General features: G+C 37.6%; 1 protein-coding gene across 1 annotated transcript; it reads left to right on the forward strand.

The window, feature by feature from the left end:
• Positions 1-12,077: 12,077 nt before the first annotated feature.
• Positions 12,078-15,255, forward strand: LOC104249495 (laccase-15-like). Its single transcript, XM_009805930.2, has 6 exons — positions 12,078-12,369; positions 12,467-12,618; positions 12,735-12,979; positions 13,093-13,221; positions 13,685-14,635; positions 14,930-15,255. The coding sequence occupies exons 1-6, from the start codon at positions 12,268-12,270 to the stop codon at positions 15,058-15,060; spliced, it is 1,710 nt and encodes a 569-aa protein (XP_009804232.1). The 5' UTR covers positions 12,078-12,267; the 3' UTR covers positions 15,061-15,255.
• Positions 15,256-15,766: the final 511 nt, after the last annotated feature.

Below are 15,766 nucleotides of genomic sequence, written 5' to 3' on the forward strand. Positions count from 1 at the left end.
TATAAAAAGCAAACGTTTTGATTACAAAGGCTCAACACTAATAGACTCCAAGAGAAACTAACAGACGCTGAGGAAGAGATGAAATACAAACCCCAAAATCAAACTATCATACTTCGACAGAAGACAATGCAGACTTAAACACAATTGACAGACTCTGGCAAAAGAAAATACAAACTTAACACAACTGACAGACTCTAACGGAAAAGGAAATACATACTCAAATGCGAAATCATAAATACATCAATGCTCCTGGTGCTCACGGGGCATCATTCGGTCTCGCCGCGGGCCTATATGCAAGATCCCTTTAAAGTCAGTCCAAGTCATTCATTATCTGTTTAACAAATGTCATCACTACCGCAGGTAGTGCGAGTCATATCCTCATAGATTTGGCACTTCATAACGATGTAATCTTCGATGTTTCTAATTCTCTCTCTTATGACATCTTTTTCTTGTAACAAACTCCCAATCTGCTGGGCCCTGGCTTCCAAAGTCTGCTATGCCACATGATTCTGCTCCTAAGGTTGTTGCAAATCTATTTCTCATTGCGCCAATACTGTATAACAATGTTCTCTTTCAGCCTTGAAATCTTTCACCTGTTTGATCATTTTGTTTTCTGTGGCGATGGCCCTTTTCTTTAATCCTGCGATTTCATTATCGTACTTTTCTTTCAACTGCTTAACCAAGTGCGCTCGTTCATCTGCGTTCTTAGCCAATTGCTTTCGAGCCCTAGCTAGTTCACCTTCTGCTTTGTTCAAATCAAAACTATAGTAATTCACTTTCTGCCTCTGGTTATTTATGAGTTTTTCATCTTTGGCACTTCGGGCGGGGTTTTCTGCTGCTATTTTCATTTTCTGAATTTGGGCTCGAAGGGCCTCATTTTCTTTGGCTAGCCTTTTCTTTTCTCCTTCGTCCGCCGCGACTTGCAAGCCACTCTCAAATTGAAGCTCTCTAACTTGCTTTTCCAGTTTTCCTATTGTGGTCCTGTACTCATTCTCCTTAGCCAACCAAGCCCACTGTTCTTGCGACGCCTCAACAAATTCCTGAATGTGAGGCTTTTTGGCTGGTCTTTCTGGTTCGGCCCTTGCAGTGTTCTTCTTTCTATACCAGACAAGATAGGTGGGTAAGACTTTGCCTCTAGATAGGTCACGCACTAGAGTGTTCACCGTCAAATACTGGCATTCATTCCAAATAGAACGAACTGTTTCTTCATGAAATTGGCCATCGGAACTAACCTCGACTGCATAAACGCTAAGATCTTCATCTGGGTGCATCACCTGACACCTTCCCAATTGTCTCATCACCCGGTAAGGAGCGTAGAGCTGAATACCTCGCAGACCCATTAGGAGGAAGTAAGGACCAGTGCGGGCATATATACAATCTCTTCAACAGGAAGCCAACCCAATGTCCATTCTATTTGTTCTGCAGTAATGGAACGAAGGCGGGATACCCAATCTCCAAACCACTCTGGCAGCTTGAACCCTGAAATCCTTGTGTCAAACTCTTTAATGTAACTTTTCTTTGTAGATCCATAGCTTATATACTGAGGGCGGTGACACAGGTGCTCAATCATCCACATTTGTAATAGCAAATTGCATCCCTCAAAGAAATCTGCCCCAGCTTTACAAGTTGTGAGAGCTCGGTACATCTCAGACACTATCATAGGGGCAAGAATGCTTTTGGCGTTGGTAATCAAGACCTTGACGACTCTAGCCACCCGCAAATCGATATTCCTGTCTTTTTGGGGAAACACCACAAGGCCGAGGAAAGTTACCATGAAGGCGCAACGCCTATGCTCATCCTATTTTGTTTGGTTTCCTTTGCTACAAACCCCGCTTTCCAGATCGTTGAACACTCCCACATGCCCGTACCTCTGAATATAAAGCGTAGAGTGGAAAAATTAGCCTCCAACTCGGCGTACAGGACTCCCTTGCTTATCTTTAACAAATTCATGAATTTGTGAGAGTTAACGGCTCTTGGAGCGATCAGGTACTTATGCCTCAGCCTTCAGTACTTCCCATATAACCTGCTATCTTTTCCAAGGTTGGGGTGAGTTCAAAATCCGAAAAGTGAAATACGTTATGGGTCGGGTCCCAAAACGTAACCAAAGCCTTTATGACATCTCCTCTGGGTATGATTTTTAACAACTCGGTGCGACCTCCCAAATGGAGATTGACTTTATCTTGCTCCGATTTTTCCAGATCCTCCCACTACATATGCAACTCCAAAGGGATCTTGTTCATGACTGCTATCGGCAAACTTGGACTCGTGCTCATTCTACAAATTTATTAGGGTGATTAAGCAAAACTCAAGACTCATTTGACTCAAAGACAAAATTGACACCTTTTTCCCTCTTGTCATTTTTAAAAAAAATAAATCCGATTTTGCAAATACGGCCTTTCAGCACCTCGAAGACGAAGATTTTAAGGTTGTGTTGGCTAACCGGTGAAAACCTTGAAAAATGACCACAGACGGCTGTTCATGCAAAAGCAGCCTTCCGGTGCCCTTTTAGGGACATTCGGCTATTTTTGAGAAGAATGACATTACCCTAATTATTTTCAATAAAAGTAAAATTTTTGTTCTTTTGGGCCATTTTTGCAAAAAGGAAGTTGGACCCGATGGGGGTTGCCTATGCATCCCACATCCGATGGGAATCAAACTGGCATAGTTCGGGCAAATAAAACGGACTATTTTTGAAAACCAAACTTTCTTCTTATTTTTTTTTCTTTTTTCAATTCGTTTTTCTCCTCTTTTCTTTCAAAAATTCGGCAGAGTTTCGGCGCTATTTGGACACTGGTTTTTCTTAAAACAGGTGATTAACTCTCTTAACCCTCTACACTATTACTTCTTTTCCAAATTCTCTCCTTTTATTCAAAAGCCGGTCAGCATGCAAATCCGAAGCAAATAAATGCACAAGTAGCAAGTAAGATGCATCAGGATGGTCTTTTTATTTCGGGTGCACCTGTCCTAGACAGACCCAACCCCTGTGTTGAGTCTCCAAAGTCAAAAATGCACATGATGCAAACAAATGTTCCTACTAGGGATCCGGCATGAGGTATTGTTATACTAGGTTTTAAAACCCTGGGTTTATTTGTTCTAGACCTGGCTTACCTAAGCGGACAACATGAGCCGGGAGGGGGCTGCGTACCAGTAATCAAAAGATCATCCGGCTTTGCAACTTGTCCGAACCTCGTTCTATTTGGGATATGACACTAACAGAAAGAAGTCACGACCAACGTACACTCCTCAAGAGAGAGAATAGAGGGATTTCTTAGCAGTTTATATATACAGTTCAAATAATATCACAGCGGTAAAAGCAACAATTAGCACATTAGGCCCAAACATATGATATAATCAGATAATAAATAAAGCCAAAACAATAACAATTATTCTAAGCTCAAATTCTTGAACCCTGAACCAGAGATTCTGGGTTCGATCCCCAGCAGAGTCGCCAGAACTGTCACGCCTCCTCTTTACCTACACCCCCGGGAAGGGTGTATAAAGGGAGTTTTTTTCCAACTTAAAGTGACAATCGAAACGGGATTATTTTATTTAAAATCAGAGTCGCCACTTGGGATAAATTTATGGTGTCCCAAGTCACCGGTTGAATCCCGAATCGAGGAAAGGGTTGACTCTGTTCAACAGTCCACGAACCAGAAATCCGAGTAAGGAATTCTGTTAACCCGGGAGAAGGTGTTAGACATTCCCGAGTTCCGTGGTTCTAGCATGGTCGCTCAACTGTTATATTCGGCTTAATTATCTGATTTTAATACATGTTTTAGCCTATGGTTCAATTTTAACTTCACCGCTTCTATTCATTTTAAAGAAAATTGCAACGTTATTAGAACACGTCTCAAACCACGTCACATAAATGCACCCATGATTTTTCCATATTTTAACATCGTTGAGATTTGGATTTGGGTCACATAAATGCGCACCCGAATTTAGGAATGTAATATTATGAAACTAACGCGCCTAAGCAATTACGAGCTGTTAACTTTGCGAGGGCCATGGAAATTTGCTAAATGACATGCCTCGAGTTCTAAGAATTTTAAAAGAAAACAATTAAATGAGGGCCACACATTTAAGATTTGATTTGGCGCGGCGCACCTCAATTCCATTTTTAAAGGATATTCAAGCTAAAATTCGGAGGGCCATAAACTACTTGTCTTATCTAGTATAGATCACCTCCCAATTATTTAATAGTCTAATTAATTAACACTAAAAAGGCAAAGAAATGTTTATTTCAAAACTAATTGAGGACTTATGTGAGTAGAGGAACAATTGGGCAAAGGGATTGACCCATCGCCAATCGTGCAGATGGCCCAATAGAAAAAAGAATAATTTAAACCCCAATTCGGAAGGGATTGTCCAGTTTTGGGCCCAAGGACGAGCCCAAATTCCGCTGGCTCTACAGCCACCCAATGCATAACCTCAACATCGAATCCCCATGATGCCTGAAACGGCCAATATTCCATGCAAATGTCAAATGAATGAGGACATCAATATTTATTGGGTTTAAACTTGAGCGCAGATGCAAGCCCTATTGTTGAAACCACGCCAGGCCCCAATTTGAAGAAATTGCAGTTGAAAAGAGGGACTCAAGATCGAGTCCCTGAAGGCATCAACTTTTCGCATAGAAAAAGAAAGTTGATCATTGGTTTAAACACCAAACACACAGCTTCATTTTTGATCATTAAACTATATGCAATCTTAAATCTTTAAGCCTCAAACTAGTTTTAAGCATTGTGATGAAATAAAACTCAAAGAATTGGGGAAAAAAATGTTCTCAAACTACTAAAGAATCCCATTTACTCATAACTAACTAACTGCTGAAACAACAATTACCAGTAAAACAACAGCCAATTCGAAACCACCTGCCAAGCTCAAACACACTCACATGATACTCCAAATTTTAAACTTAAACCAACATTGAAAACATGGTAACAGAACCCTTAAAACACTTTAAAAGATCAATACTATTATACGATTAACCTTTCATGATTTTCATGCTTCACGAGTGACAAGAGTCCAATTATTATAGCATACCTAAAACTACTAAAGGCAATATCAAACTTGCATCTACAGATAGCAGTAGAACCTGACAATTCTAAAATACCCTACACTTAACTAAAAGGGATTACAAGAAAAGTTTAACCTATATTAAATCTAAAACAACAAAATAAGGTCCAAATACATCAAGATTTTAACAGTCCATAATTAATTAAAACTTGAGAATTTGGCTACTCCAACAGAAAAAAACACAAACTACATCATGGGTCAAATAAACAAGACATAAATATCGTGAAAGAAAAACAGCTTTGGCACAAAGAGAACTGCTGCTAAGATTTTAAAGACTGCCTTCATTCTATCTTCAAACTGGAGTTTACATCACGAAGGATTCAAAATTTATACCTGGAATTTGCAACAGAATAGGAGAAGGATAGTCAACAACAGCAACACAAAGCAGCAGCAAATGAATTAACCCAGAAATAACCGAGGTAAAAACAGCTTTGAAACAAGTTTGAACCCTCAGAACTCTCAAACAATACCCATAAATTAAAAGCAACCAAAACTTGAAACAAATCTCTTGAAAATCAACCAAAACTCAAGTCATTTTAACCCTTGATTATCCAGAGATGATTTCAGAAGTAGGAGCCTCAAAGATTACCAAATTTTCTCAATGGAATAGTGTTTTACTAACTATTTTTCAGCCGTTATGCTTTTGTTTTTTGGATTTTTTGCTCTTGAAGTCTATCAAAGTAGTAAATTTTTTGCAACTTCTGTATTTTTAGATTTCCAACCTTTAAAATCTGCCTTGAGCTCTAAGTAACAATGCCTTTATAGGCAAGCTACTAGGGTTGCAGAAATAAGCTAAGTTTTGCACATAAATCCTTTTGAAGTTTTCATTTTAGATTAGAAGCCCCTAGTGTAAACCTCAGAATTTCAAAATAGCCCCCACCCCAGCTTCTAGGAAGCTTCCTAGTTCAGTTATACAAGATTCCCAAGACTAGACTACCCAAATTACCCCTTAATAACCCTATTATTACCTCTGAAAACCAGACCCAAAAATGGGTCAGAATTGACCCAATAACCCAAACCAATTTGGACGGGCTGCTCTTTGCCAAATGGACCCGAGACCCAAAACCCAAACGAACACTTATCTATTTGAAGAGAAAATTTGCAAGCCATGATAACATGAAATGATTTCAAAGCAAACTGACTAAATTTCTGATCAATTAACACGACTAGACATGGAATTAAATAAGTTGAAATAACCTAATTTAAACTAACTTGGGTGACTAAACAGAAAGGCAAGATCGGAGAATTAGCCATGCTATTAACACAACGGACTAAAGAAATCAGAAAACAGGCTTTCACGAAGAAGAGAAAAACAGTGAATAAAAGACCAATTTAAACTCGAAAGATTAATCGAGTTTCAGCCAGATTAGTATAAGAAAACTAAGCTAAAGAAAAGGGGAAGGAGAAAGAGAATAAGACAGTAAAAGAAAGAGAAGACAAGAGGAGAAAGGAGCTTACAGATTCAGACTCGAAATCTATCGGAGACAAAGGACCTAACAAAACTAATGTCGATCGTTTGAATCCAAACTTCAAAACTCGAAGAACAGTGCCCTATGACCATGCATGTACCAGGTCCGATAGAAAATGATTTTTGAACTTTCAGGGCTCGAACTCAGATTTAGGATTCGAGAAGCTCCGGCAAGATTCGAGGGAAACAGAGTGAGGATTTGGCATGAGGGGGTCGTGGTGGCTATGTGGTGTTAATTTGGGGTTATTCGGGTGAGTTGGAGTTTTGGTCTTCCTCTTCGATTCAAGATTCGAAGAGTTATGTTAGGATTCGAGGGAGGGGTTTTGGAGATTTGGGAAGAGGAGATGGAGGGGAGTCTATGGCATTAAATTGGGGTCGATTGGAGTACCGCCGCCGGCAGAGACGATTTCCGGCAGACGGTTCCGGCGGAGGCAATGAGGTCTGGTGAAGGAGATGAGAGGGGGTAGGGGGCTATTTGGACACTTATATATCACTATGAGGTTAGTTCTGGACCGTTAGATTAACTAACCTCGACGGTCGAGATCAAAGGATGGCAAAACGACGTCGTTTCTAGTGAAGGGGGAACCAGACCGGGTTGAGGCGCAGGTTTGGGCCGGGTTTCGGGTGGTTTGGACGGATTTCACACTGGGCCTGGGAAGAATTAATATAAGTGGCCCAAAATCAGCTCCTCTCAATTCTTTCCTTTTCTCATTAATTCATTTTCTTCAAAATTCTTTTCTTTTTCTTCTTCTTTTTCCATAATTAAAATTAAAACCTGAATTAAATCCAATTAACCTTAAAAATACTAATAAAAATTATCACGTTTAATTAAAAACAAACTAAAAGAAAAACTACTCAAAATCAAAGTAAAAATCCAAAGGTGCAAATTAAACTATTTTTGTGATTTTCCCTTTTTATAAAACAATTTAATTACTAAATAATTCTTAAAATGAAAAATTAACTCCTAAATGCACATGCAACGCATTTTTTGTATTTTTTACTAATTAAAATGCACAAACAAAAATGCAAACAATTAACAGAAAATGCCACAAAAATTCACAAAATTGCAAACACTGAAAGAAATTATTTTGTTTTGAAGTTATGGGAGTAATTGATATATAGGGCAAAAATCACGTGCTCACACATAGGTAGTGAGGTTTCCAATCAGTTCATCCAGCTTGAGGGTATCAATGTTCTTAGATTCCTGAATAGCAGTAATTTTGCTTTCCCAAGTCACTGGTAAGACTCTTGTTAAGATTTTCTCAACCTTGTCTTCTTTGAGGATAATTCTCCCAAGAGATTTAAGTTCATTGGTTAGTGTTGTGAACCTTGTGTACATCTCCTGGATAGATTCTCCTTCTTTCATAGTGAAATTCTCATATTAAGAATATAGCAGTGTTCCTCTTGATCTCTTCACTTGAGGAGTTCCTTCATGGGCCACTTGTAAGGTGTCCCATATTTCCTTGGTAGTGGTACAACTTTGAATCCTGCTGTACTCGTCTGGACCCAGTCCACACACAAACCATTTCTTGGCCTTGGCATTCTTCTCCCATTTCTTCAAATCTTCAGCAGTGCAATCAGCTTTTGTCTTTGGCACATCCACTCCTTCAGCATACTTCTTTGTAGTTGCCAGGGGACCATCAGTGTATATGTCCCAGAGTTCATAGTATTCTCCTATGATGTGATCTCTCATCCTGTTCTTCCACTAAGAATAGTACTGACCATTAAAGAGTGGAGGCCTAGCAGTGGATTGCCCTTCCCAGTTTTCAGGTGGTGCGCTCATTTTGATCTTTTCCTAAGGTGTTAGCCTCTTCAAGGATAACCTGTTTTGATACCAATTGATGTTTTAAGCGTCAATACCACACAAGCGGGGGGGGGGGGGGGTGATTTGTGTGGCACCCAATTTTTGCTTAACTGAACTGTAAAAGAACCTGGTTCTTCTAGGTGTTCCAACTACTACTGTTTGAGGAATAATAAATATAGAAAATAAAGAACACATCAATTTTACGTGTAAAACACCTGTCTCAAAAGGTGAAAAAACCACGACCTACTACTCAATAGGATTTTCCCAAACTTCCACTAAAATCACTGAGTCAAAACAACATTTACAAAAACTCTTTGTAAGCCTAAGGATTAACTCTAATTCCGTTGTGGCACACAACCTCAACTGTTGTGACAACTTCAAGTTAGCTATAACTTGAACACTCTAGGTACCTAATACAAATGCTTCTATGAAAGTTGAAAGGTACAATGTTAAATCACCTACTACAATTGAACTAGAATAAAAGGTAGATACAATGGAACTGGTCCTTCAATCTCGTTCAAGTAGCTTCAGGATTGAACACTCAAATCACACATAAATTGCTTGCAAAATCCCCTTGCTCTTTTGCTCTCAATTTAAGTTTAGCTTCTACTTATGTGCATTACCTATAAAAGAGAACAACACTGACGTTAATAGGTTAGTAATCAGAGTTTGAGTGGGATTCAATTGCTACTATTCTATCGTAGAAGAGTTCATGATGATCTCAAACTCTAACGCTATCTTCATCCTAAACTGTGTTCTCTTCATGTAAGGAGTCTTTCTCTCCTTATCCAATATGCAACCTTTTCGATCATATCAAGAGATATTGCAGCTTGATCAGTTAGACTTATCTCCTTCACGTGCATCTCACATGTACAAGCTAATCATGACTGTGCTTCTCAAGATGGACCTGGTCCATGTTTGAGTTCTTTTGTCAGTCTTCAAAACATCACATGCTCTTGAGCCAACAGGATACGTATACACACTAAGTAAACCAGGTTTATGTGTAGTTATATCCTCTTCCGAAGAAGGGATCTCTACTTGTACTGCCTCTCCCCAGCGGCAATCTATTTTCACCTTTTTTGTGTCAGTTATTAGACTAATGTACCGAGACATGGGCTCGCATTGGCCCAGTACTGAAGAAGGTTTATCAATTTTGAAATCGAGGGATGTATCGAAGGTCCCAGGAACACACTCCTCGACGTTGGGAGGCACTACCTTTTTGCTCTTAGACGAGCGTGATGAAGAAGGGGCTTCCCCTTTTTGGGGTACTGTTTTAGAAGTTTTTTCCATGGTCGTAACAAAAGTTTCAAGGCAAGTTGACAAAGAAGTGAACACAGAAGAAGGGTGAAGGCAAGAAACTGTTAACGAAGATTTGAAGATTTGAAGATGTTGCAAAGGTTTGAAAGGTAGGGAATTAGAGTATTTATAAGTCACTTGGAGGAATTGAAAGGGTGACTAATAGCGGTTCGTGGGATTTTCGAGAATCGTGTTTGATAAGACCCATGTACAACTTTTTTGTCACGCCATTTAATGATCTCACGTGGCTGACGTCATAATGGGGGTATCGAAGAGGCAAGAACTCAAGATCATTTCTTATCATTTCATTCTAAGAAACGTGGAGACTATCTGTATATGACCAAAATTGGGGAGTTCGACTTTGGGGATACTATGCCGTTCCACGCCTAACCTCGAGAAGCCCAAAGCAAAACGTGAGGTACGACCCCGAGGTATGTCCCTCGAGGGAGCACATTGAAGGCTCACTATGGTTGATCTCAGAGCAATACAATCGATGATCATCATGGAAAGGCGGAAAAATTCTCAAATACACGTGTTTAGAGCTGATTAGGTCTGCAAGAATAATACAAATCCGTACTAAGTTATTATACAGCTGTACCAATAGCATTTCCTCGTTATTATTAGACATGTACTATGTTGAGGTTCCCCTCCTATATGAAGGGGACCCTTATCATTTTGTAGAGAAAAAACAACATTGAATACAACAGAACATTCTCTGCATTTCTTGCTTAAACGTGCTCAACGACTACTCTACATATTTATTGCTTGTTTGTTCATTATTCATCCCTTGCTCATTTATTGTTCATCATTGTTCATTTATTGTTCTTCATTTATTGCTCATCATCATCCTTTAAAGGCTGCCCTCGAGGTCCCATATCGTTGAGCTCGAGGCCCTCAACCTTGGAACCACTCGGGTTTGCTTATCATTTCTTGCTCATTTACACTTAGCATTATTCACCTAACAACTAGTATTAAGATAAATCACATATTTTTAGAACCATAAATTAAATATAATTGTTAATACCATTTTCAAGGTAAACGGAGGAGTAATATGTTTCACTCCGATTAACATTAATGCGAGTTTCTTATTATAGCAACCACTCTCATATTTGGCTATGTTCTAGCAATTAGATTTGCTTAATATGTTGGCAGAGCATTTGAAACAGTTACAAATATAATTCTTTACTCATACTTGCATAAAAAGTAAATTGTGACAAAAATAGCCTCGAGAAAGTAAAACATTGTTTTCATCCGATTCTCTTTCTCTCTTTTCTCCCCTTTCTCTAGCTTCCTAATAAATGCTCTTTGACTTTTTGTATTTACGCAGTTGGGTGGGAAATATCGTTGGGCCATTAGACCTGCTTAATAAGAAATGTTTTTATTTCTGGTGTAAGATCATGAACAAACAAAGAATGAAAAGGAATGATGGGTAATGAAACCGAATATATGAAACTAGACATTTGTGAAACAAAAGTGATTAAGAGAGTATGCTATAAGATGAACAAAGAATGAAAAGGATAAACGATTTCTTATTCATGCAAACATAAATTAAAAGGAAAATGCCAAACAGAGAGAAATCTGTTTTGAAAGAGTTGACAATCAAGCCACTCCTCCATTATGCATCACATTCTTCTCGTTTCAGTTGGAACCAATAAAAGAAATTAAAAAGAAAGGATAAAATTAGTAATAGAAAATGAAATTTGATTTTAAAAACTCGACTAGTTACAACTTGTTTCTATTCTTAGGTAAGTTTGAAAAATAATCCAAAGCATAGTTGACAAAAATACAACGGTTTCATACAAGGCAACTCGATCGGTCGAAATAGCTGGCTTAACTTCTGTCCTAAAGCTAGAGGTATATGAATTAAAAACCATTCAAACATAACTCACTCTTGAACAAATCATGACTCAAACACGGAAGATAAGCAAGGATTCTACAGTGAGTAAATCCAAATCTTCTCTCACTCTCTAAAATAGATTTACCATAATCACGTTGGTTTCCCTGATTTCATATATTTTTTCTTCTTTACTTCTCTTTTTATTCCCACATATATAATTTCTGGCAACGTATCAGTAGCGGATGCAGCGTATAACCTACGGGTTCAACTGAACTCATAACTTTTGATGCGGAGTAAAATTTTGTATATAAAAATTTATTAAAATTGCAAAAATAGTAGATATGAACCCATAAATTTAAAAATACAATGAGTTCAATATTAAAAGCCTTAAAATTGAACCCACAAGATTTAAATCCTGGATCCGCCTCTGCAACGTATCATACCCTAAAACATAATTCATTAAAAAAATATAGTCATAACATGTTCAAAGTCATGAGTTCTACATGTCAAGGATCGGAATATTACAAGATAATGTCTCAAAACATTACGTAGCAATAAAATTTCCTTCTCTCCCTCTTAATAATGAATCCATTTAGGCAAAGCTCTTAACATTTTCTTGATACTATTTCTAGTGAGCAGCATTTAATTCTGTTGTTTGTCAACTACTGTTAGTTCTTTATTCTACCATACCATTATAAATTCCGTTGAACAAGAGAATAACCCTTTACAGAGCAGAGCTAAGAGGGTTAAAAACAAAAAAAGGATCAAAAATTATGTTCTAAGATGATGGCTGGAGAAGTTGTTATGAGAACACACACTTTGAGTTTCATAGTTGTTGCCACCTTCCTCCATTACGTAGCTTTTGCTAACCACTATCATTTCATCGTAAGCAGTTACATATTATTATTATTATTATTATTATCAGCTTCTCTATTAATTAATAATCCTTATGTGAATTTATTAATGTTGTATGGCATGGTAGGTTAAAGAAGCTTCTTTCGAAAGGCTGTGCAAATCAAAGGAAATTCTAACTGTGAATGGCAAGTTTCCAGGGCCGACCCTCTATGCTCACAAAGGATCTACTCTTATTGTTGATGTCTATAACAAAGGGAAGTACAACCTCACTATTCACTGGTAAATATATTCCAGTTTTCTTTGAATTTTTTACTTTGGTGCACCCTATATATATACCCTTTTAATTTTGTTCTTTTCAACCTTTGGTGATTTTACTTTCAAAATATATATACCAGGCATGGAGTGAAACAACCACGGAATTCCTGGTCAGATGGCCCTGAATATATCACCCAGTGTCCAATTCAACCGGGCTCTAAATTCAGACAAAAAATAATACTTTCTGATGAAGAAGGTACTATTTGGTGGCACGCGCACAGCGCTTGGGCGCGTGCCACAGTTCATGGCGCCATTGTTGTTTACCCCAAGCCCGGAACTAGTTATCCTTTTCCCAAGCCTCATGCTGAAATACCAATTATTTTAGGTACAACTATAAATCGTCCTTCTATATACATCTTATTTTAATCGAATACGTATAAATTTATATTCATTCTTACAAATTTTACAAATTCGCGTCTACTTTAATTTGATTCTCAGGTGAGTGGTGGAAGGACAGTGTTGTGGATGTTTTAAAGGAATTTACTGCCTCAGGAGGTCAGCCTATGAACTCTGATGCTTTTATGATTAATGGTCAGCCTGGTGATTTTTACCCATGTTCAAAACATGGTAGGTACCCCATTGCTATCACAAAGTTATTGACATTGTTCTTTAATTACAAGTTTCTACACATTAATATTGCTTATATACTAAAATAAGAAAATTAAACAAACTTTGGCTATAGGATTATTCTTTGCATTGAAATACTCATCTTTTCCTTTTATTGGCTTCATGATAGTAACACCTTTGATTATTTATCCCTCACTATTTAATTGTTACCTGCCTCTAATAAAAACTTAGAGTTTAGCTTCATAGCATAATTTTTTTAATTACTATCAGATCACCTAAATGGTCGGTACCGGCCACTCGTTGATAAAAAGTGGGATTAATAATTAAAAAAAGGCTTGTTGCATGGTAATCAGGTTAAAATATAAGTGCTACGTAGTTAAAAATCTTTTATATTATACATATATTTAAGTTAAATTTACGCCATTCATTATTTTCCATTCTTTTCTTTTCTTTGTTTGAGCAGGAACTTTCAAGCTAGAAGTTAAGTCTGGGAAGACTTATCTGCTAAGAATTCTTAATGCTGCAATGAATGAAATTCTCTTTTTCGCGATTGCAAAGCACAAATTAACAGTGGTTGGAACAGATGGCAGCTACACAAAGCCATTGACAAGGGATTATATCGCGATAAGTCCTGGACAGACACTTGACTGCCTGTTTAAAGCCAATCAAGAACCTAATTTTTACTACATGGCTGCTAGAGCATATACTAATGGGACTAATGTCCAATTTGATAACACAACAACCACAGCCATTGTGAAATATGAAGGAAATTACTTGATTTCTTCACTGCCTTATTTACCTTCTTATGGTAACACACCTGCAGCTGTTAATTTCAGTGGCAGCCTAAGAAGTTTAGCTTCTAAACACCATCCGATATCCGTCCCACTTAAAGTGAAAACAAGGTTGGTTTCAACTGTTTCAATTAACTTATTGCCGTGTCCTATAAATGGTACAAATGTTACAACATGCCAAGGACCAAATGGGACACGATTATCGGCTAGTATGAACAACATAAGTTTTTTGACACCAACATATAACATACTAGAGGCCTATTATTATCACATTAAGGGCGTGTTTGGGACCAAATTTCCTAGTTTTCCACTATATGTATTTAATTACACTGCTGATGTCCTGCCTTTAGAGCTCAAGTTACCTGAATTCGGGACACAAGTGAAAGTGCTAGAGTATAATACAACAGTCGAGTTGGTACTTCAGGGGACTAATTTGGTCACTGGCTTAGACCATCCAATGCATCTTCATGGGTACAATTTTTACGTTGTTGGTTGGGGATTGGGAAATTTTGACGAAAAACAGGATCCTCAGAACTATAATCTTGTTGATCCTCCTCGAAGGAACACCGTTGCTATCCCTAGAAATGGTTGGATTGCTATTAGATTCAGGGCAGATAACCCAGGTAAGTCTTCCTCATAACGCATACTTGCATTATTATTTTTATTTAGAGCTTATTTTTAATTATACATTGATATCAGATCACCTAAAATATCTATAACCACAGGCTTAACTAGCTATCTATAATAAGTGAAACTAGTTTCTTGAAAAATAAGATAAACAATCTTCAGAACAGGTTAAATTACACTAATAAATGTAAAAATTGTTTACACAACCAGTGTAGATAAGTTAAATCCTTTTATTCATTGTGGAACTTATATCATGTTAACCCTTTGTTTTTTATTTCTTATTATTTTAGGAGTTTGGATTATGCATTGCCATATTGAGCGCCATCTTACATGGGGGATGCGGACAGTGTTTATAGTGAAAAATGGACACAGGCCAGAAGAACGCATTTTCTCTCCTCCTCAGGACATGCCACCTTGCTGATTTTTCTCACATATTATTAAAATATTTATATATGTGTTTATAATATAGTGATTATTTTATGGAAGGAAACTATCCTGATAAATAGTTTGTGGAATTATATTAGTATACCATTTGAACTGAAATTAATTGTTATGGTTTCATATGTAAATTTGCAACTTTTAAAGTGATTAAAGACATGAATATATGAGAATACTGTGGTTTTCCACATGATATCATTACGGAAGTCGTACACAAGTTTAAATTTCTTTTTTGTTTCCCATCTTAATTCGTGCTGTTATGCCAGCGGCCTTTTCTTTTTGGAACGTTAAATTAATTTTTTTTTTCATCCGCTAGGCAATCGCCTAGGACTAGTTTTTTATTAATAAAAGAAAAATAAAAATACAACAATTAGAAAAAGTATAAATAAGGGGGACAATAGCACCGGTATTGTTACCCATATGCCTTGGCTATATAATTACTCCTCTGCGCCTCACATTGCCTTATGATGGCAGCCTCATGTAGAGGTTCATGGTGTAGCTGCCAGCAACGTCTCACGAGAGCATATAATCTCATAGCCATGTGGATATTTTTCCAAAGGCATAGGACCAAGGCAACACTAACCGTGCTAAACCTTACCTTGCCAATCCTATTGAGGCAAAGAGAAAGCCTCATCTTCTAGCAAGTATGTAAAAAATAGGAACTTGAAAGTACCAAGTACTCTATGTTC

Source organism: Nicotiana sylvestris, chromosome 10, assembly GCF_000393655.2.
Source record: "Nicotiana sylvestris chromosome 10, ASM39365v2, whole genome shotgun sequence".
NCBI classification, from domain to species: Eukaryota; Viridiplantae; Streptophyta; class Magnoliopsida; order Solanales; family Solanaceae; genus Nicotiana; species Nicotiana sylvestris.